The sequence below is a fragment of the Python bivittatus genome, unplaced genomic scaffold (genome assembly GCF_059951505.1).
Source record: "Python bivittatus isolate LINGU-HERP-01145 unplaced genomic scaffold, Pbiv_v1 ctg000670_np1212, whole genome shotgun sequence".
NCBI classification, from domain to species: domain Eukaryota; kingdom Metazoa; phylum Chordata; class Lepidosauria; order Squamata; family Pythonidae; genus Python; species Python bivittatus.
This window is the reverse complement of record NW_028277094.1, coordinates 7,814,759-7,835,638: the sequence shown is the minus strand read 5'-3', so window position 1 is coordinate 7,835,638 and position 20,880 is coordinate 7,814,759. Positions and strand designations below refer to the sequence as shown.

The window sequence follows — 20,880 nt, the reverse complement described above, 5'->3', positions numbered from 1 at the left end:
CCTCGGCCGGGGGAGGGGCGCGGAGGGGGCGTGTGGCCGGGCGGCCGGCAGGCAGGCGGGCGGGCAGGACGGGTCGTGGCGGCGGCGCCGCCGAGCAGCGGCAGGGACCCGGCGGTGACGGCGGCGCCCGCAGGACGGCTTCTGCCCCCCCGGCCCTCCAGGGCAGCGCCTCCCGAGCATGGGCTCCCCGGTGGCCCGGGCTGGCCAGGCGCGCGGCGCGGAGCTCGCCTCTCGCCCGCCGGCGCCCTCCGCGGCGTCTCCGACGACGGCCGCCCTGATGCTCCCGCGCGGCGGGCGCTGCCCCGGGGCGCTGCGGCAGCTGCCGGCGCCGCGGCGGCTGGGCGAGCTGCTGGAGGGCTTGACGCGCCGCCTCGGGGCCGGGGGCGCGGCGGCGGCTCCGAGCCGGCCGTGGGGTGTCTTCGGCTGCCGCCAGTGCCAGGGCCTCCTCTACGAGCCGGTCTCGCTGCTCTGCGGCCACACCTTCTGCAAGAAGTGCCTGGAGAGCGGGCGGGGGGCGGCGGCGGCGGCGGCGGCCTGCAGCCTCTGCCCGGGCGCGGAGGGCGCGCAGCCCCGGCTGCGGGTCAATGTCATCCTCAGCCACCTGCTGGCCAAGGGCTTTCCCGGGCAGGTGAAGGCGTCGCGGCTCCGCCACGAGGGGAACCTCTTGTACAAGGAGAAGCAGCTGCACGCGGCGCTCCAGAAATACAACGAGGCCGTCCGCTTAGGTAACTTTCTCTCCCTCCCCGCGGGCGGGTTCCGGGCCGCTCGCACGTTACGCGTGTCGCCCTCGAGGCGCCTTGCAGCGGCAGGTGGGCATTGGCTCGGGCTGGGGAGGAGGCGGCCGCTTGGAGCGGGGGTAGATGGGGGGCCGCAGTCGATGTGCGCGGTAAACCGGCCCTGTTGTGTATCTGGCGACTCCCCCCCCCCTTGCTTAGTCTCCTCTGAGCTTAGAGGGGTGGGGCTGGTGCGATTTTCTAAAATTTCCCCGGTTTCCTGCCCTTGCCTGGCATGCAGAAATTCAACAGGTGAAGGGGCTTCCTGGAGCAACAGATACAGCTCTGGATTGTGTTTTTTTTTAATCGTGGAATTGCCCTGCCATTTTTCAGAGCAGTTCCGTGCGGCTGTTTCCTGTTTGCACCACTTCTGAGCTTCTCTCTGGCTTTGATTGGGGGGGAGGACATTAAGAAAGGGCTGGTGGAAGAGCTGCACGGTGCCTTTCGATTGGCAGCCCTCTGACCCTTTGTCTGGGGACGTCCCTGCCTAATTTCTGAGTAGCACTGGGGTAGGGGCCAGGAAAGAGTTGGCAGCCTTCTGTAAAATTGTCCATTTATTCAAATCTCCCCCTGCCCCTTTTCTTTCTTTTTCGTCCATCCTGCAGATTCAGTTTACAGCTGGTTTGTTGTTGTGTGTTTCATCCAGGGCACCACTTGCTGTGTGTTGACGGCTTGTGACTATGACTTTCCTTTTAACAGCCAGGAGCTCATGTGGCAGGGGGAGTGATGTTACATCCAGAAAACCATTTTACTCCATCTCGACTCCTACCTGCATTAGCGGGACTTGCTTACCCAGGATTCTGGCTTATTCAGTTAGCCCAACATTTTGAGTTTGCGTGAAGCAGGAGCTCTAAATAACATAGATAAACTGGATTCGCACAACAGGCTTGGCTGAAATCTAGTGTGTAGTAGCTCAGTATAAGTGTGAAGGTATGAACTCCTGGAGAAGTTTTCTCCTGAGGTGATGATTTATGCTACTCATAGCAAGTAGAAAGCCTGAAGTTAGTTAGTATGTAAGGATTGCAGTGTTGTTTGTCACCAAGAAAACAGGGCAACAAACCAACCATTATCTTCTCAGAAGTTTGATTAGCTGTCAAGTCTTGATGGTCAAGCCAGTGTGGACATCCAAATAGGTCATACTTAGTCCTTCCAGTGATCCACTTCTCCAGTCCTTCCTCCTATTTACACAGCTTTGATCCTTGGCTATTGATGGACATTAACAAGCATCTCTCAAACTTCTCCTGCCTTGTACCCTCCTGGTGCAATTCACACTTTACCTCACACCCAAGACAGCAGGATAATACCCAGAAAGATGTGGTTCAGTGCTAAGATTTGAACAAATGTAGAATGTACCATCCAGAACTTTAATCAGTGCCTGGAAGAACAGTCACTGGATCACAGCCCAATTCAGATACCTGAATGCAGACAATTCTGTGCCCCCAAAGGTGGGGAGAAGATGCTTTTGTGACCTTTAGATGGGAGGCCTTTGCAGAAAAGCCTCTTTTGAAGAACAAATTGTAGCTTGTTTCTCAGGCCTGCGCTGACCATTGGAATACAGCAGCAGAGAAATACTAGTAATAAATATCAGCAATACCGGGTTCAAACTGAGCGACCTCTTAAATTGGACGTTCTGGCAGGCTGAGATTCCAGCGGGGAAGGGCAAGAGCCATTCATGCACCATTTGCTAGCATCGAGCACGAGCGGAAGGGGGGGATGTTGCTAATGTCCCCCCATCTGTGAAATGGGTTTCTTTTCAGAGGGGGATGCCAGTCTGCTCTGTTTAAGTCAGAACCGAAAATAGGTCAGGAGAACAGTCAGTTGCATAAGCTAGCTGCTTGGACCAAGTATCCTCCCCCCTGTCTAAGGAACAGTTGTGTAACCAGGGATGGGGGAGAAGAGAAGGCCTTGAAACCTAGACCGTCCAACAGCAGGTCACCCTGCCCCGTGCGCTCAAGCTACTGCTGACTCACCTCCCCGGTCTCTGGCTGATGGGATGAAGCCTGTTCCTCTGGTAGGAATTAGCAAAGCATTCCCAAACATGCCCACCCAGCCATTCTTTCAGTTGGCCTGCCCTCTGGGTTTATGATCTATTAATGAATGGGTCAAAGGAGGGTTTTCAAGTTGGATGATGCCAGGTTGAGGCATTCAGTGGAGTTCCTTCCTCCAAGCGTTGGAGAAGTTCTTCCTAAAGAATCTCGGGCTTTCAGGAGCGTTAGTCTGGACCGAAGCTGTGTTGTAGAATCGGAGAGGTGTCCCATTGGTTTTAGTTAGGGGGCTCTTTCATGTTTCAGAAGTGCAGCTAGTGGGTAATTCTCTCGCAGGGAAAACACAGGCGCGAGTCTTACGGTACCTTAAGGGAGTGGGCGAGACTGTCAAATGCTTCGTCGTCTTTTAGTCAATCTTTTTGAGCCAGGAATTGATCTGCAGTGGAAACCGTGGGATGGGTCAACCTTTTGGTCTCAACGTAGCTTTTAAAACGAACTGTCCGGTGGGAGACTTCTTGCTTTGACCAAACCTTTTCGCTTTAAGCATCCCACCGTCAACTCAGCTTTGCTGCAGCAATCTAAAATGGCGACCCTTGCGGAAACGGTCTAAAACGATCTTCTCCGCTCTGGTTTCCAACTTCGACCAGTTTGGGTTATAGCTGGAAGGTTATAAAAATCAAACTGCGCTGTTTCGGGAGGGCACCTGGTTGGGGAAATCTGTTTTAAAAACGGGCACTTTCCAGCAAAACCAACCTGAATTCTCACCGCCCTTTGAAAGCGACCAAGTATTCGGACGGTATCTTTATAGGCGGTTTCTCCTTTTCAGCCTAGGTATGCAGAAAGAGTTTTACAATGCTTTTCCACCCCCTTTCTCCTGTGCAACAATTGCAGAATATTGCTTTCCTTTTCTGCCTCCTCCCCCCCCCACCCTTCTGGCTTCCGGGATTGTTATGGTGCTGTTCCACTGGCATTTCACACATTTATGCAACCCTCAAAGTGCTTATGTAAGAGAAACGTGATGGCTGGGAACAGCAGTCCCTAAGAGAAACACAGGGTGGAGTGGAGAGGAAGCCAGCACTCCAGTTAATTTTAAACTTCTAAGTCTGAAAGTTAAATGAGTATTCCCCAGAAGCACGAACATAGACATAGCTCTGAACGAGAGTCAGTAAGAGCAACAGGGTTATCAGCATATTCAGTCAATGTTTCCATTATTTACAGCTCCTTCTGATCATTTGCTATATTGCAACCGGTCCCAAATCAATTCGACTTTAAAATGCTGCGAGGAGGCGTTGCAAGATGCAGAAATGGCCTGCCAGCTGCAGCCTTGCTGGGTGAAGGTGAGTTTAAATACTAAACAGCTATCCCATATTGTCCTCTCTCCATTGGCAGTTCCTTAAATGAAATGCCCGGATGTGCCAAAAGTCGGTAGGTAGTTAAGCTCACCACTGGAAACAAACAGGGGGACTGAAGAAAACTTGGCTTCCAGTGGTGAGTTCAACTGCACAAATAGGGGTTAAATAATCTCAACCTCTTTTTCCCCCTAGTCTCCTGCTTTCATTAGATAGGAGTGATGTAGACAGGTGCGCTTCTGTGTTAGTCTGTCCTGAAAATCAGTCTGGAAAAACAATAGCTTGGGGTGACTTGTTTATCTTGTTTGTTGATGGGATTTTATCTCAACAGGAATGTTTCTATCATTAGAAAAAGCAGTCTCAAATTTAACAGAAAATGCCTTTAGGGATTCTTGTTTGCCATAGATGAGCTGGAAGGGTTCAGCGATAGGGTGAACTGTAGATGTTCCTTTGCATAAGCTCCAGGTTCCTCTTGGTCTTGCATAAGTTCCAGGTTTTCAACCATGCGATGCCATTTTTGTGAGAGCTGCACTGTGTCAGGTTTAGCCCAAGGAACTCCAAGAGACAATGCAAATTCAGTTCAGCTGTGTTTATTAGCTACAACCTCTAGCAAGAATCTTCCCAGACTGAAACCCCAGCTCCCAAGCCAGCCAGCCACAACACCGTGAATTCCTCAGGGAGGTGCCAGCCTCATCCTCTTGTAGTTCCCACGCTCTTTCGGTGAACTAAGAAAACGCTTATCTCCCTGAGCCTGGCCTTCATAATTCCATTCCATCACACACTGGCTATTGATATGTTTTCAAGGGCAGGTAATCACATACGAAACTTTGTATGGCTCAGGACTTGGGTATCTTTGAGACCACCTATCCCGTAGAGATTTTGCCCACCCAACCCAAGATCCAAGAGAATGTCTGCTGAAAGTCCCCATCTATCAAGCGGTGTGGTAAGGCAAAGGATCTGAAAGTGGGTTTTCTGTAGGGTGCTCTCCTCCTCTAGAATAGCTTGTGCCCCCAGGAGAAGGACACCTGTCACTTTCCTGGCCTTCCGGAAGCTCGTTAAAACTTTTGTGTTCTGGAAGGTTTTTGCAACTTGAGTGCTGTAAGGCTCCTGGTGCCAGGAATATCATCTCATTGCAATGTTTACTATCATTACATATTGCATATCTGCTATTATAGGTTATTGTTGCATGGACTGCAGCTTCTACACACCTCTTAGAGTAGCCTTGACAGAGGCGGTTTATAAATTGATAAATAATCACATCAAATAAGCAATAAGTGGCTTATAAGCTTATCTTTATTGCAAGCCTTGATGAGTGCAAAATGCTTTGGGTGCCCGGAGGGGCTATATCAGTGAGAACCGCTTGCATGTGAGCTGCAACCAAGGTCAGCAAGCTTTTCAGCCGGATGCTTTGAGTTAATTTAGTCTTTGGGGGGGAAAAAAATTTAATTGCTTCTCGTCTTGTTTTGCTTCTGCCATCAGCTGTCTTGAGTACCATGTGGGTAGAAATAATCCACTAAAATAATAAAGAATGAAAACGCACGGAGGCCAAGCAATAGAAGATAGTGAAATGGCTCACTTAAATGATTCTCGTCCCCAGTGATCCTGGTATTGCTTTCACAGTTTGACGCCAAAGATGATGTTCTACTTTCCAGGGCCACTTGCGAAAGGGACAAGCTCTTGCTAGCCTGGGGAAGACGGAAGAAGCTTTTCATGAGTTTTTATTCTGCCTCATTTTGGAGGACGAGAACCAGAAGGTGAAATCTGAGGCTCAAAGGGTAAGCCGGTGTGTTGTTTTAGCTAACATGCAACCTAGCGTGATCTCCTCATTTAAAAAAAAAAAGGAGGAAACTTGTTACCAGTTAATGAAAGTAGCTATACTGGACTTTGGGGGGAAAAAACTGATTGGTGTTCACTTTACACCACCTGCCTATCTGTTATGCAAGGTCTTTGGGACCGGGAGCTGTTATATAAAAGGTCCCACATAATGAGAGCAGGGCTCTGTATTGTTTATAAGGATGCTGATATTTCTTCCATGGGTTTTTTAATTTTTCTTTCTTCATTTTGCATGCATGTGCCCTCACTTGGCTTTGCAAGACACACATTTCAACTCTGTTTGCCAAGATGGGGCCAAGTTGTGTATTGACATGAATTGCTCTGCTGAGGTTGGGAGTAGCAAATGTGACACGTAAACCCTACAAGCTCCGCCCATCCTTTGTTTAGCACTCCGTGCAACAGAAATACTTTTGCTCTTTCTGAACAGCGTCAGAAAATGAGAACACCCCACGATTTATGACTTAGCATTTAATTTATCCTCTCCAGACAAGCCTACTGGGTAACATCTCAAATTTTGAAGTGTTACATAATCTTTAAAAGGGGTTGAAATAGTTCAGGGAAAAGAGTGATACTGCTGTCAAACTCGCATGGAGGTGCACTTTTTAAATTAGAATTATTCTGACCTAGTTCCAGCTTGGAAAATCCAGTTTTGCAAGATTTTGGCCTGACTGACATTGAATTAGGGAAAAGTTTGCTTCTCTGAGAGGATTCTGACTGTAGCATCCCCAAACTGCCTCGTCCTTCATTTTGTTAGTCACTTGAGTAGTCTGGTGCTTGGTTATAAAATGTCTTTTTCTTGATTGTGCAAGAAATAAAAACTCACAGGCCCCTCCAATAAACAGCTCATTTTCTTTCCTGATGCATGGGCCATCTTCTTTTTCCCCACCAAGCTGTAGCCCTGTGCTGTCCTCGTATTGTATCTGCACTGGTGTGTCTTGCTAGTAATACCCACAAGCAAGCAAGTTGCAGTGAACAGTTGTGATTTCAAAAGTTGCAGTTAAGACTGCCTTCCTGGTGGAAGTTTGCAAACTGGAAACCTGGGAGGTTGGGATCCACCCCTCCAACTGGAAAAAGCTGTGTAGCAGGAGTGAGAAAAGATGAGGAGTCAGCCTTGTCATTGGAGAGATTCCCAGCTTTTCCCCAGGGCAAGATTCTGAACCAAAGAACTTCTGAGTTCTGAACTTGTAAGCCTTCTGAGCAAAGGCCATTGTAAGCCATTTCCCTTTGGTGGAGTGGCAGAACCCTCTGTCAGGAGGTGGTGGTTGCTTAAAGTGTTGTGAAATAATCCTCAAAGTTGAACGCAAAAAAAATTCTGTGGCTGAAACCAAGGGAGATTTGCAGAGCTCAGCTGCCTGGTGGGTAGGAGTGTTAAACAGCTCTTTGGGTTGGTGCCTTGAATCATGAGGGTCAGCAGGTAGAGCCCGTATTTCAGGGGTGTCACCCTTTGCTCAGTACTAGACGCCAACAAGTTAGCTCTGACTCTTGATGGACAAATGGCTTCCATCTTGACCTTTTCCCAGTGGTAATCCTCAGGTCTTGTAAAGAGATTCCACTGAGAATAAAGATCATTTTGAGGTACGGAAGGAAGAAGGGAGATGTTGCCAGCAAAAGATAATTACGTGGCCCGATGACTTTACTACTCATGTGCTGTGCGTGAAGCCACAAGCATGTAGTGACTTGGAAAAAAACCAGTAGCCAGTCTCCTTGGACTGATTGGATGCAACGCTGCAGAATTAGCTATTTAGCCCTGAGACAAAGGATAAGAGTTGAAAATAAAGTTAGACTTTTAAAAAACAAAGGAATTAGGAAGCTGTCTAGTGCCTCCATGTTTTGCTTGTGGAGACCTCCCTCCGTCTGTGTGCTTTCCAGACCCTTTAACTGGGAGGCCAAAAATTAAACTTGAGACATTTTGCCAAGCAATTGTGATGCCAACTGCTTTGGGCTTATTCTTCCTCTCTCCCCAAAAGTTTATTTGGTAATGACCAGTTTGCTGGACTGGCAAAAACCGTTTTAGGAGCTCTGTTTTCTGAGGTCAAAGTTTCCAACCTCTGTGTTATAAAGAAGCTTGCAATTCATACTTTATAAAAGCACGATACAGTTAACCTATGATTTTCATACCTTTGTAATCATCTGTTACCTCTGACTGTCAGGCTGTGATGTTTTCGAATGCCAAAGCATACAATCATGCTTTGTGCCAGAGGATTAAATTTGGGTCTGGTTTGGCATATCCATTGGGCAAGAAAACATTTGGTTTGGAAGTCCTGCTCTGACCTTGAAACCAATGCCTGGCGTTGAGTCACAAGCTGTTGTTTAGCTTAACCTATGTTGCAGGATGCTATGAGATCAAAGCAGGCTGATTCCATGAACACTGGCCTGTATATCTTGAAGAAAGAGTGAGGTGGAAATACACTGTATTTTAAAAGGGTCAACATCTGATCAGATTAGAACCAAGATATTGAGCACCTGTTTTATAATGTAGGAGGCTCTCTATTGATCAGGAGATGTAATAGGAAGTACTGTAGCATCAACATCAAATTACAGGGGTTGTATACAATTAATCAGGAGCCTCCTGGAAGGCTTGACCTATCAGTATTCTTAAATCTTCCTAAGAAATGCTTGTTTATCTGCATCCCCTGCTGAGATTTAGAGTACTTTCCTCCAAAGAAACTCATCTACATGTGTCTTGGCATCCAGGGTGAAGACTACTTAAAAAAAAAAAAAAAAAAAAGACTACTAAAATATTTATTTATTTATTTATTTCAAGAGTTTTGGGATCTCTATATGGATGTTGAAAGGTTTCCTTTAGGCTACTCAGAATTTGGAAGATTTTAGCCTATTGAAAATGTTTGAACAGTTAGTTATACTCTGGTAGTTTTGTCTGTACTGATTGTGTTTTCAGTTGATTTTTATATGTGTCTATCTGCCTTTCTAATGCCATTGTTCTGCATGTCTCGTTGGAAAGTTATATTTTAGATTTTGTTAGAAGCTTATCTTTTATTCATTTAAATGAATGAATAAAATAATTCCAGGTCTAAATCATCCTGCTGATCCATCTAGCTCAGTCGTGCCTATTTGAAGTGTTTATGTATGCACAAAGTCCCTGGCAGAGTCTTTTCTCCCCTCCCATCACTTGCTTCAAATAATTTTAAACACAAGGTATTAGAAATTAAATGGGAAAGGACATGAGTGTGTTTGTGTGAGAGACAGAGAGGCCCTCCATCTCTGAATTAAGTAGTGAAGTGTGTGCATATCTGTTTTATATCACAGCTTTTACTTAATTTATTTTCGCGTATCCTGGGAAACACTCAGGAAAACCTGTCTGAAGTCCTCCTGCTGTTGTCCCACCACTCTAGATTAAAAGGAAGCCTTTTAAGCTCAGTGAGATCTGGAGGCATCAACCATAGCCTGCCAAGTTTGCTGAAGGTAATCCTTCATTTGTGGATCTGTATGCATTTACCTGGAAGGAAGGGAGGGAGAGATACTGGTTGATAGTGCTGGTTCAGACCTGGGACTTGAGTTCAGCAATCCATCAAATATGAGGCATTCACAACGTGGGGTTCTAGCAGGGATGTATCAAGGATTGGCTGATGTGAACCCATAGTTAACTTAATTGCCATTTATTCATTTCACCCAATGGTTTGGATTCACATGGAGCAGAAAGCCATCACCAACTGTACAGGCTGGGTTTGTCCAACACTGAAAAGCAGTGGGCTAATGTGTGGTTCAGTGTTCCTCACATAAACTCAGCCTGTGTCGCCCCCCAGGAAGTAAGAAACCACAGTAAACTAAGGAAGACTATTTCCAGCTCAGGGCTGGTTGAGGATGGGGAACCTTGAAGACTCCAGTTGTTTGTGACTTACAGTTCCCAGCACTCCTAGCAGTAGTTCTCTGAAATTCAAGCAGGAGAAAGCAAGGAATGAACTTGGATCTTTCGCATGCAAAAAAAAAAAACCCGATGTATGTATCGCCACCGATCTGCGGTGCTTCCTTCCCAAAAGAAAGACCCTCTGACTACACATAAGAGAAAAGGAAATAGTCAAGAGTATCACTGTCACCCCATCAAAATGAGGAGTGAAATCTCCTTTTTGCCCCCGGTGGTGTTGCCTACATTTGTTGTCACTCGTGGGTGGTGGAATGTTTGGAGAAGAGGGTGGAGTGATGGGCCAAGAGCTCCTGCTGTTCTGTCACGTAGCCCAGATTTGGAAAGGCTGACTTTTCAAATAGCAACATTAGTTTTGCTGGGTACTCTTGGTCAGGTAGGATGTCAGACCGTTGTGGTGTCTACTGGTGGGACTTGGAGGACTGTGACAAATGAGAAGTCTCAGAGATCATTGATGATGCTTTGTCCTTGGTGCAGGTTAGCACGGACCAGGAAAAGCACTGTGAAGACCAGAAAATGACCCACTGTGGCAACTCAGGAAAACCCTTCCAAAGCCATGAAGGAAGCTTGGAAGAAAACGGAGCTGTCTCCTCAGCAGTGGAGACTGCCCCTGAGAAAATTGGGCCCTCAAAGAAAAGGCGCCATGCTGAAGTGGCTGCGAATTCTGATCAGCCTCACAAAATGGCCAAAAGGGGTAAGTTGTGTTTACAAGCAATCAAAATCAGCAAGTGTCAACTCCACTAGGTAGACCAGACCAGGAAATTGACTCCATAGAAGGCTAAAATTACTTTCATTGAGATTGGCTACCATAATAGAATCTTTCAGGTTTGATCGTGCTGGACCTCCTCTTCCTTATAGCAAAGTGAATTAGGGAGGTGTCTGTCTGAGCCGCTTCCAAATGTTATTTGGACTTTTGGACTTAATGTTTCAGCCCCTTCTCCCTAGGCAACGGATCTTGCATACTTCTATCAAGGCTTCCTTTCTCTCTACAGCAAGATGGCAGGTATGGTGTTGTGTTCCTTTGAGCAGGTTTGAATCATGACCCTGCACCACCATCTTGCAAATTTCAACACACGCTCCTCCCCATGGATGCCATGGAGGATAGACCCCACCTTGTGGAGCATCCTTCCTCTAGAGCAGTGTTTCTCAACTTCGTTAGCTTTCAGGTGTGTGGACTCCAGCTTCCAGAATTCCCCAGCCAGCTGACTAGGAAATTTTGGGAGTTGGAGTCCCCCAGCTTAAAGTGGCTGAGGTTGAGAAACACTGCCCTAAAGGTTCAGTCAACCCCACATTATGTACTTTTAGAAAGCAACTAAAAGCGATATCGTTCCAACACATCTTTGGCTCTACTGAACACGGGCTGTTGCATTTATTGCTGCCTTTTTATTGTTTTGTTTTTCCTTTCTTTTTTGCTTATTTGTTTCTCTTTGGGATTTTGATTTTTCATTGTTGTTAGCATTGTCTAGAGTCATTTGGAGCAGTTTACAAATACTGTGAAATATGTAAATGTGAGTTTAGGCTCACAGTCCATTTGTTTTATAGATTGTTGGCTGCTGGACCTAGATAAAGTATGAAAAACTAGGAGAAAGTTTAAAGCTGTTCTTTTTCTTATTTTTTTCTCTCTTTTTTTAAAATATATTTCTGTGTGGAATTTAGTTATTTTCACTTTTGGCTTTCGTAGCTGTTCTCCTGCCCAGAAAGATCTTGTGTTTGTTCCAGAAAACACTGTCCCCCTTTCTACAACACCCAAGATTAATAACAGTGGGATCTATGATTCAGATTAAACATAAGTTTAAGGAATTTAATGTTAAATTTGCAAGTGTACTTCTGTTGCCCTGAAGCACCAAATGTGTGTTAGAATGGTTGGGCGTTTGCAGTTCAGATTTTTCAGGGAAAATGACATTTGGCACAATTTTTTCCTAATTACTGCACCATGATGGGTGTCTCTCTCTTCCTTGCCCTTTGATCCTTTCTAGTAGATCAAAGTGATGAGAAGGAATCCAGCGCTGGAAATTGCATCGTCTTTGAATGTGTGGATGCAGCTGACCTGGAATGTTCTCTGTGCATGAGGTATCTGGTTTTTCTCTATGGTCAGGCCAGTGCAAAAGCATTAGTCCAATTCTAACAGATACTACAGTTCGAGTTATGGTTTGGATAAGCTTTGGTTTTGTGCAATGAATGAATCTACCCATCCTGATTCAACGTGAAGCATGACTTATTCAACAAATTATGTGTTGGGCTTGCATTAACACATTAACATATGCAGCCATGCTGTTCCATCCATTAGTAACAGATCTCCCTTTCTTAACCAATGACTTCAACTGTTTTAAGTCTACTCCAGGATTAACCATGATACAGGTAAAGCTAAGCCATAAAATGCAGTTTACAAACCCCAGATGCTAGCTTCATGTAATACACTGGGGGAAAAAAACTAGCTACATTATGGTTTAAGGGGTAAACATAGCAGTTCTTTTAACTTTGGGCATTTTGATATTAGTTACAAAAGCCTATTATGAAATGCCAAGGTATTGATTGATGGTTTTACCTTTTGCTGGTCAGTGAACCACAACAGCTAATAGCCTTGTGTGTCTGTCCAAGTAACCTGACATACAGATGTGGAGTGGGTGAGTGTACTGGTACATTTGTTGGGAGAAAACATGGGAAGGCGGAGTTGAGTTAATTGTGTAATGTTAGTAATCAATATATGTATGACCTTTCCTTGGCTAAACTGGAATCCTCAATCATAGCTGTGGACTAGGATCTTGCTTTATGTACAGCAAAGGTGGGTACCTAGAAGGGGAAAGGTAGGGTTAAGTTTGGAGATCTCTTCAAGTGTCTCATACCTTTCCCCTAACAACATTATTGGAATCCAGGCCCTAGGAGAAGAGTTGGCTTTTATTATGAATTCATGGCTTCCATCCAGGTTAAGACACCCCTGTGCCACTAATCTGCTATTCAGATGAAACCATTCTCCAAACATGGATTCCTACTAAGACAAATAGCATCACGCATACACAAGAAAGATTGCAGAAGCCACAAGGGTCACAGAAATATGCACATTTAAGGAGAAGAACCCCCAAATCCCATAGAATGCTGAGTGACAATGGAGAGGGAGAGCCAGAAAACAAGGAGAGTGGATTAGCTTATTCTGGAGAAGACCAGGCTGATTGACTAAACTCCTGTACTGCAACGCTTGTTTGCGTGAGGTCCACTTTGTGCTTCAGTGTCTTCACATGTTTGAGTTTCCTTATAGTTTGACTTAAGACGTGTGTGGAAACTGCTGTGATTTGCTCTGACTCCCACGATTCTCCTTTCTCTCCCAGACTCTTCTATGAACCTGTTACCACCCCCTGCGGGCACACTTTCTGCCTCAAATGCCTTGAACGATGCCTGGATCATAACCCAAAGTGCCCCTTGTGCAAAGAGGACCTCTTGGAGGTAAATTAGCATTGCTGAACTAGTTGGGTTTAGGGTTATAAAAATTAGCCGGCCCCAAGTGAGGTCTGAGGATTGCAGTTGCCAGTCAAAATCATCTTCCCGTGTGCGGTACTACCTCCCCTCCCACCCTCTCTGTAGTTGAGCACCCCCAGCAATGGAACAATGGTTCCTTTACGATAAATATAAAAGCTGTTTGAATGTGTTGCACAATACACGAAACACTGTGGTGGATTACTGCGAACTGCCATCTCAACGCCTTGACCCCAGTTGGTGTCTTTCTATGGTGAAGGAGGTCACGGGACCCAGAGCAGCCACCATTTCCAGAAACCGTGCACTGAAATTTGAAACCAACATGTCGTTAAGACTTCAGATTCTAGTGAGTGCTAATGAGAAGTGGCAACAGTTCCAGGTTTGAATGACACACTTAGCCACAGGAAAGCCACAACAGTGATGCAGAAGTTTTGTGAGATAGCATTTTCGCATTAAGCAACCCACACCGGTTTCGCATAAAATGCAAACATCCACGGAGGCCTTCCGAGCCCACCCGTCAATTTTATTTTCTCTCTCTTCTCCCCCCACCCCAGTCTCCCATTCGGTCTGTCTTGATCATTTGAATCAAAAATGACCTCCAAACAGGCGCCTACATTTTAAGCATTTAACATTTAAACAAATAATATTAATTTAAAAAGGGGTTAAAATTCTTGGACAGGGTTGGCAAAGATTGAAAGCTTAGTTTCTCCTTTTAAAGACTTATAAAATCAGGTGAATAAATATCTCCCCTGATATATGTATATATTATATATGTTTATAAATTATAAATATATTTGTAATTGATAATTACAGATTTTTTTTTTGCCTTTTTATGTTTTCGTTTGTTGTGGTATGTTTTCTTTTTCCTTTTTTAATTCACCTGTGGTGAATTGTTCATTTTTATTTTGTGTATGCTTGTTTGAAAATGAATTAATAAAAATTATTTTTTAAAAAGCAAGGGGAGGGAGGAAGCACATGTTATAACATGTGGGTCGGTACGTTGTGTTAGTTTTTTCCTACTGCAGTTCATTTCTGTGCAATAAGTTCATGAGTGTAGGTATTTTTGTGCAAACTTTCCCCAGCTATTCTTTTTTTCCCAAGCGGAAAAATGTTATCTGCAAAATTCGGAGAATGGCAGATTTCAGACAAATGAAAGAAGTTTCCTTGCACGCGTTAGTATTTAAAATTGGGAATACTCAGTCTTAAATGCAGACTAAATGGTTTTTATCTCCATTCCTAATTGCTAATGTCAAGCCCACCAACACCATCTTTTCTAGTGATCTAGTAACTATAAAACCAAAATAATATTTAAAAAAACAGAGTGAGAGAGGAAACTATGCATTGGAAAAATACCTTGTCCCAGAACGGTGTCACTCTAAACTGTCCTGAACAGGATCCTGTTTTCTCATACAGTGCTTGGCCATGAAGAAACATTGCAAGACGGTGCTGATGGAGGAATTAATTGCAAAGTACCTGCCGGTGGAACTCACCGAAAGAAGAAAGCTTTATGAAGAGGAAATGGCTGAATTTTCCAAGTAGGTCACCCCAGCTTTCTATGTCCTTTAATCACTAGAAAATCCGTTGCAGCTCAGCTTGAGTTGACATCATTTTGACGGTTGGACTAGGTTAAAAATGGTTTGGGTAATAAAGGTGCTTCATATTTTTCCTTATTTCAATATTCTGCCTAGCTGGGAAGTTGTGTATTTGGGGTAACTTCTGATATTTGAAGCCCTTAGGATAGTGTTTCTCAGCCTTGGAAGCTTTAAGATGTGTGGACTTCAACTCCCAGAATTCCCCAGCCAGCCATGGCTGGCTGGGGAATTCTGGGAGTTGAAGTCCACACATCTTGAAGCTTCCAAGGCTGAGAAACACTGCCTTAGAAGCAGAAGATTCTGTTAGCCTGGAGAAAATGCCTGTTTTTAAAAAAAATTTCCTTCTCCTAACCCTCCCTTGCTTTGTATTTCATCCTGGTCTTGGTGGGGAGCTCTGAAAAGCTCACACATTTGCTTCTATTTTTGGTATTTGCATTGGTCCCAATGCAGGCGTCTTAGAATTTGAATACCCCCCCCCCCTTAGTGCAAGAGTACATATCTTGGGGGGGGGGCGGCTTTGTGTCCTTGCATAGGATCCTCTCAGAATCTGTAAAAGTGACCATTTAAACCTGATGTTCAGTGTAATCAAAGGGGGAATTATTAAAATCATTTTGTAATTGTATATTAAATCGCCAGAACACATCAGAAACGTAATTGGATTTGAATGGAAAGAAACGTCGTTTTTGTCCGTCTTGGGTTCACATAATTTTCCTGGCCTGTTTCTCTGGCCAGCTGTGGCTCAGCTGTAAAAAATGAGCTTTCACAGAGTCAGCGGGTGTTTATGTGTGTAGTTTATGCTAGAGCAAAGGTCCTTAATATGGGGTCGCACAGACCCCTTGGGAATCCCTGGATAAATTTCAGGGGGTCTGTGAACTCGGGTGGAAAAAACATTGCAACTTTACTTTTACTCTGTTATGTTATGCATTTAGTAGATTTTTTGGAAAAGAGGTTTGTAGACGTCACCAGATTCTCCATGGTGCGAAAAGACTGAGAATCCCTGTCCTAGAGGAAACTTAACAGTGCTGAGCGATTAAAAAAAAAATAGCTGGTCATTAGTAAGTTATACAGGAGGGGTTTTATGAAACTGTGAATGCCTTTGTCATTTATAAGTTATCTTTCTCTTCTGACTTCACTGGGTTTTTTTAAATAAGCAAACGAGTGTGGTACTGTATGATCGTCACTTAATATCACATTTGTCCCACAGTTTGAACAAGAACGTTCCTATATTTGTCTGCACGATGGCCTATCCCACGGTCCCCTGCCCTCTGCACATCTTTGAGCCCTGCTACCGATTGATGGTTCGGAGGTGCATGGAGACCGGCACCAAACAGTTTGGCATGTGTATTGGGGATCCCGTCAAAGGGTGAGTGAGCATGTGCTGAGCGTCAGAACTCAGAAACGCTGCGTGTTTCATGTTCAAGCTTCAACGAGAAGAAAATGGCATCCATATTTCTGGGGACAAAGCGATGTAGCATTCAAATTAAATAAAAGCAGTAGGGGAAGGGCCGGTACAATTATAAATGAAATTACAAACCAAAAAAATGGTTCACGTTTCTGGAAAGTCCCCGTTCCCCTTTTTTTCAAAGATGTTGACAGACAACTCATATCAATAATCCATTATTGGAAGTCAGGTGCAGATTTATTTATTTTTCTCCTCCTCCTCCTCCTCCCATATGGTCATCCATCTCAAACTCATATATTGAACAGCTCACACCTAACACAGCCATTCTGCATTTGTTAACATTTTAAGCCTAAGGCAGAGAGATGTATGGCTTAATATGAGGTAGAAATCCTGGATTAATCCCGTTTCTTTTCTTGGGCTATTCTGGCAAACAGGTTTGCAGATTATGGTTGTATCCTAGAGATAAGGAACGTTGAAGTCTTCGCCGATGGGCGGTCTGTGGTGGATAGCGTTGGCAAGAGGCGGTTTAAGGTGATACAGCACAGCCAGTGTGACGGCTACAACACGGCGGATATTGAGTACATCGAAGACAAGATGGTAGGTGTTGACTCACGGCTACAAAGGTGAAAGGGGATAAGGTTGACTGTCTAGCACAGCTTCAGGAGGCACTCAAATGTGCACTCCCCAGAACCTGCCTTCATATGAAATCAGCTCTCTAATGCAGTGTTTCTCAACCTTGGCAACTTTAAGATGAGTGGACTTCAACTCCCATGGCTGGCTGGGGAATTCTGGGAGTTGAAGTCCACTCATCTTAAAGTTGCCAAGGTTGAGAAACACTGCTCTGATGGATAAAAAAGAAATCCAGTAGTTGAAAAACATCAGATGGAAGGTCTAGAACTGAAGTTCCATGTTGGCATCAAATGCAATTCCCCATCAACAATAGTGAAGGAATAAAAGCAGGTTGTATCACCCAGCCAACCTTAGCCGACCTTGAAAATGCAAGCTCTTTGACATTGATGCCTAGAGAACTCCATAGATATGACCGTGAAGGTGTCAGCAAGCAAATTTAACTCCAAGGAGTCTTCACCGTTAACACCAACCTGTTTGACAAGATTCTTGTGAGGATGATAGGAAGCACATGGTGGCCCCTCGCAAAATAACCAATAGTATATTTTATAACACCATAAGAAACTTCTTACTATCTTTGTTGGTAAGAAGTGACGTTGTTTTGGTTTTATTTGTACAGCAACCCCATGATTCCAGATGTTAAGGAATGGGTTTTGGAAATGTGTGACCTATCTGTTTTGGAAAAGACAATATTTCATACTAATCAAAGGATGAGGCAAAATGTACTACTTTGGCAGAGGTTTTGTGATACTTTACAATGACATTTTTTATTGATGATAACAGTGTATGGTATTTTTTAGTAAACCAGTGACTTTTGATAAGTTTAATATATAAGGTAGATTTTTTTCTTTCTTTTTTAGTTTGGGTTTTTTTTAATCCTTTTCTCTTTAAGTTTAGAGATGGTTTCATTTAATGGTAGGGTTTTGTAGTGTCTTTAGGTGTTTTTTATTTTGGGGGGGGGAAGGGTGAGGTGGGCCAGCTGCACAGTCCTAGCCCATTATCATCCTCCAGTTGTGATAGCCATAAAGATGTCTGAAGAAATCTTTCTCTTCTTTCTCCTATATCCCCAGGTTCAACCTAAAATCTTTCTGTGTTCTCTGCCAATAATAGGTCCAAGGAGAGGATCGTGCCGGATTGATGCTCCTCCATGATTTCGTGTATGACCAGGCCTACAGGTGGTTCAGCTCTCTGAAATCTGCACTCAAGATTCGCATTCTCCATCACTTTGGTCCAATGCCTCTTAAAGAATCAGACCCACAGGTACAAGCAAGAATCGAGAGGTGTGACCCTTAACTCTGCTCACTTGTAATGGTACGTGGGAAAGACCTTGGGAGACCGGGCCAAGAGACGCTGCCAAGAGAACGGTCAGATAAGAAACAGCATAGCCCACAGCTGGATAGTGAATGGGGCAAGAGTCTCAGAAGAGACCCTCCCTAAGTTCTCAGGCTGTAAAGGAGATGGGGCGGGGGGAGAATTGTACTTTCAGACTTGCAAGATTCTGTTAATGTAGCGTTACAATGAAGTAGAATTAGCTGATCTGGTCATGTTTCCTGTCTGGTCTACCTCGTAAAGCTGATATCAATCTTGCAAGTCTGAAAGTACAGTTCTCACCCCCCCCACTCCCCGGTCTCCTTTATAGCCTGAGAACTTAGGCAGGGTCCCTTCTGAGCCTCTTGCCTTGCCCACTATCCTGCTTTGGGCTATGCTGTCTCTTACCTGACCATTCCCTAGGCAGCATCTCTTGGCCCAGTCTCCCAAGGTCTTTCCCACATGCCATTATATCACCTCCATCCTAAATGGGGAAAATTTCTACCTTTGCCAAGCCAACCTCCTCCAGATAACCGGGGCGCCAATCCCCATCTTCTGTAGCCAGGATGTCCCCTGTGCTGGACAGCATTAGGAATTGTAGCCTGGGATAAATAGCTTCCTTTCCAGCTGATGATTCTAGCAGTCAATATTATCTCATTAATAAATTGATAATTATTGAATAAATAAATTCAGTAGAAGGGCAACTTTTCCTCACCTGCTAGAACACAGGCATTTTAGATTTTTTTAAGAAGAGACCTGCTATCTAGTTTTTTCCTTTCCTTTTCAACCAGACAGTCCACCCAGCGGTGGCAGTCTATTACGCTGATGTTTGCCTTTGTCTTCAGGGGTTCAAGAAAGTCAGTGCTGCTTTGGCGTAGCAAGATAAAAGGGTGAAGCTTTTCAATCTAAAAATGGTCTACCTCGTCCAAGGCTTTCAACCCATGATAGCTAACCAACCCAGTGCTTCTGAGAAGATCCTATTGTTGGCACCTCCCTGCTTATGTTTCCCTAGGCACTACCTCAGATCCTGGAAGTAAGATCTAGCCATCGTGTTGAGTAGACATTGGTAGCCTTACCCCTTTGGGATTTATCCATCCCCTTTTTAAAGCTGTCCGAGCTGGCGGCCATCATATCCAATGGCAGGGAGTTCCACAGGCCAATCTCAAGTGACGTTAAGTGGGGCTTCCTCTTACCTATCCTGAATCTGCCTCCAGTTATGTGTGCCATAAGGTTTGTGGCAGGTGTGTCTTTTCTGTTGCAGATGAACCCTGATGGCCCCGCCTGGTGCTGGTGGATATTGGCTGTTCTTCCCCTGGAGAGCAGAGCACAGCTTCCGTTCCTGGCCATGACATCCCTGAAAGCTCGTCTGAACGGCATCAGGAACATTTTAGCCTTCCTCTCCCGCACTCGGTCACAGTGACGCCCCCGGACTGTGTGAATTCCCTTGCCTTTGAGGCCTTGTCTCGTCTCACGCACTACTTCCAGTTGTTGACTGGCTGCGCAGAAGGCAAATGAACATGGTGGGAGCCTTAAATTCTCAGGACTGAAGTTCCTCTTCCCACCTCATGGATGAGAAGGTCCTCTCTTTCTCTCTCTCGCTGCAATAATTTTTCAGCTGCTCCCAGCTTGAGTTGGTCTGCAGCGCAGAAACAATGCTAAATTTTCTATAGGAGACATCAGCAGGGCAATTCCAAGCAAGGTTTACTTGGGAGTAAGTCCCAGGGAGTGCTGTGGGTCTTCGCTTCCTCCAAACTCTGCTAAGTTTTCTGAAGTTTCTTTTTCAGCAGCTGCCCTATGTTAAAACAAATTGCCCAAGTAATTTATCGGCATCCATCTGTCAACTGCAGTAGAGGTGGACAAAGCAGATGCGAGCTTGTTTGTCATCACATTCTTTGGGTCAAGGATTGCTTTTTTTTTAATTTTATCTAAATTTGCAACTGTTTCATTAAAAGAAGTCCAGTTAATGTGAAGCTAAAATATTAACAGATCAGGAAGAACCTGCTTGCACCTTTTCCAACTAATACATCTTATTAAAAGGCACAAGCTTCACCAAAGCGGATGTCTTTTAATAGAAATTGCCAGTCAGAAAAGGTGATACCAAACTCTTCCTGATTTTTATTTTGCTACCATAGACCAACCTGACTCTCTTCCTATAATGCCTGAATTTTTAACAGCGCCAATGAGTTGCTAAGATCTTCCAAAGGATTCAGGAATAACTATATCACTTTGGTCACAGATTTTTCTGCTGCTTTTTTCTTTGAACTATTTTTTTTTTCAGTTGTAAATAAGTGCAAGATCCTATGTGTGTTTACTCAAAAGTAAATCCCATTGAAGTTAATGATGCTGATTCCTGAGTAAGTCTTTTAGAATTGTGGGCTCTGTGTGTGTATGTATACAATGTATGGGTGTGGAGACTAAATTGGGGAGGCAGAACAGGATGGGGAAATTAGAAATGCAAGTTCAGTTCTTCACGATGGTTCCTGACCAGTCCAACAGTGTTAATGAACGAAGAGTTCTTGCTTTGATAATTTAGTTCAACGTGGAGATGTGCCTTTCTCTTTCACATAACCAACATGAGCTTCTTTTCTGGAAATTTGTCAAAGGGCATCATCATTCACAGAGGCTTTTTCCCCTCCCTTTGGAAAAAAATAAAACCCAAGCAG

At 44.6% G+C, this 20,880-nt stretch overlaps 1 protein-coding gene across 5 annotated transcripts; it reads left to right on the top strand.

Moving 5' to 3' along the window:
* Positions 1-40: 40 nt before the first annotated feature.
* LONRF3 (LON peptidase N-terminal domain and ring finger 3) lies at positions 41-20,555 on the top strand. Of its 5 annotated transcripts, none has more exons than XM_088151495.1 (12): positions 41-725; positions 3,977-4,095; positions 5,760-5,882; positions 9,208-9,363; positions 10,298-10,514; positions 11,800-11,890; positions 13,144-13,258; positions 14,702-14,823; positions 16,085-16,243; positions 16,717-16,879; positions 18,020-18,169; positions 19,479-20,555. In XM_088151495.1, the coding sequence occupies exons 1-12, from the start codon at positions 179-181 to the stop codon at positions 19,635-19,637; spliced, it is 2,121 nt and encodes a 706-aa protein (XP_088007621.1). In that variant the 5' UTR covers positions 41-178; the 3' UTR covers positions 19,638-20,555. The 5 variants fall into 5 exon arrangements, with proteins under 5 accessions (XP_088007621.1, XP_088007620.1, XP_088007622.1 ...); XM_088151494.1 differs by having other exon boundaries at positions 11,797-11,890; XM_088151496.1 differs by having other exon boundaries at positions 11,797-11,890; positions 18,020-18,189; positions 19,479-19,613.
* Positions 20,556-20,880: the final 325 nt, after the last annotated feature.

What these genes read in the sequence shown, in the direction of transcription:
- LONRF3 (XM_088151494.1), top strand. Translation starts at nt 179, where the DNA reads ATGGGCTCCCCGGTGGCCCGGGCTGGCCAGGCGCGCGGCGCGGAGCTC. An exon ending in TGAAATCTGAGGCTCAAAGG is followed by an intron (nt 5,883 to 9,207) that starts GTAAGCCGGTGT and finishes TTTATATCACAG; the next exon opens with CTTTTACTTAATTTATTTTC. An exon ending in AGTACATCGAAGACAAGATG is followed by an intron (nt 16,880 to 18,019) that starts GTAGGTGTTGAC and finishes TGCCAATAATAG; the next exon opens with GTCCAAGGAGAGGATCGTGC.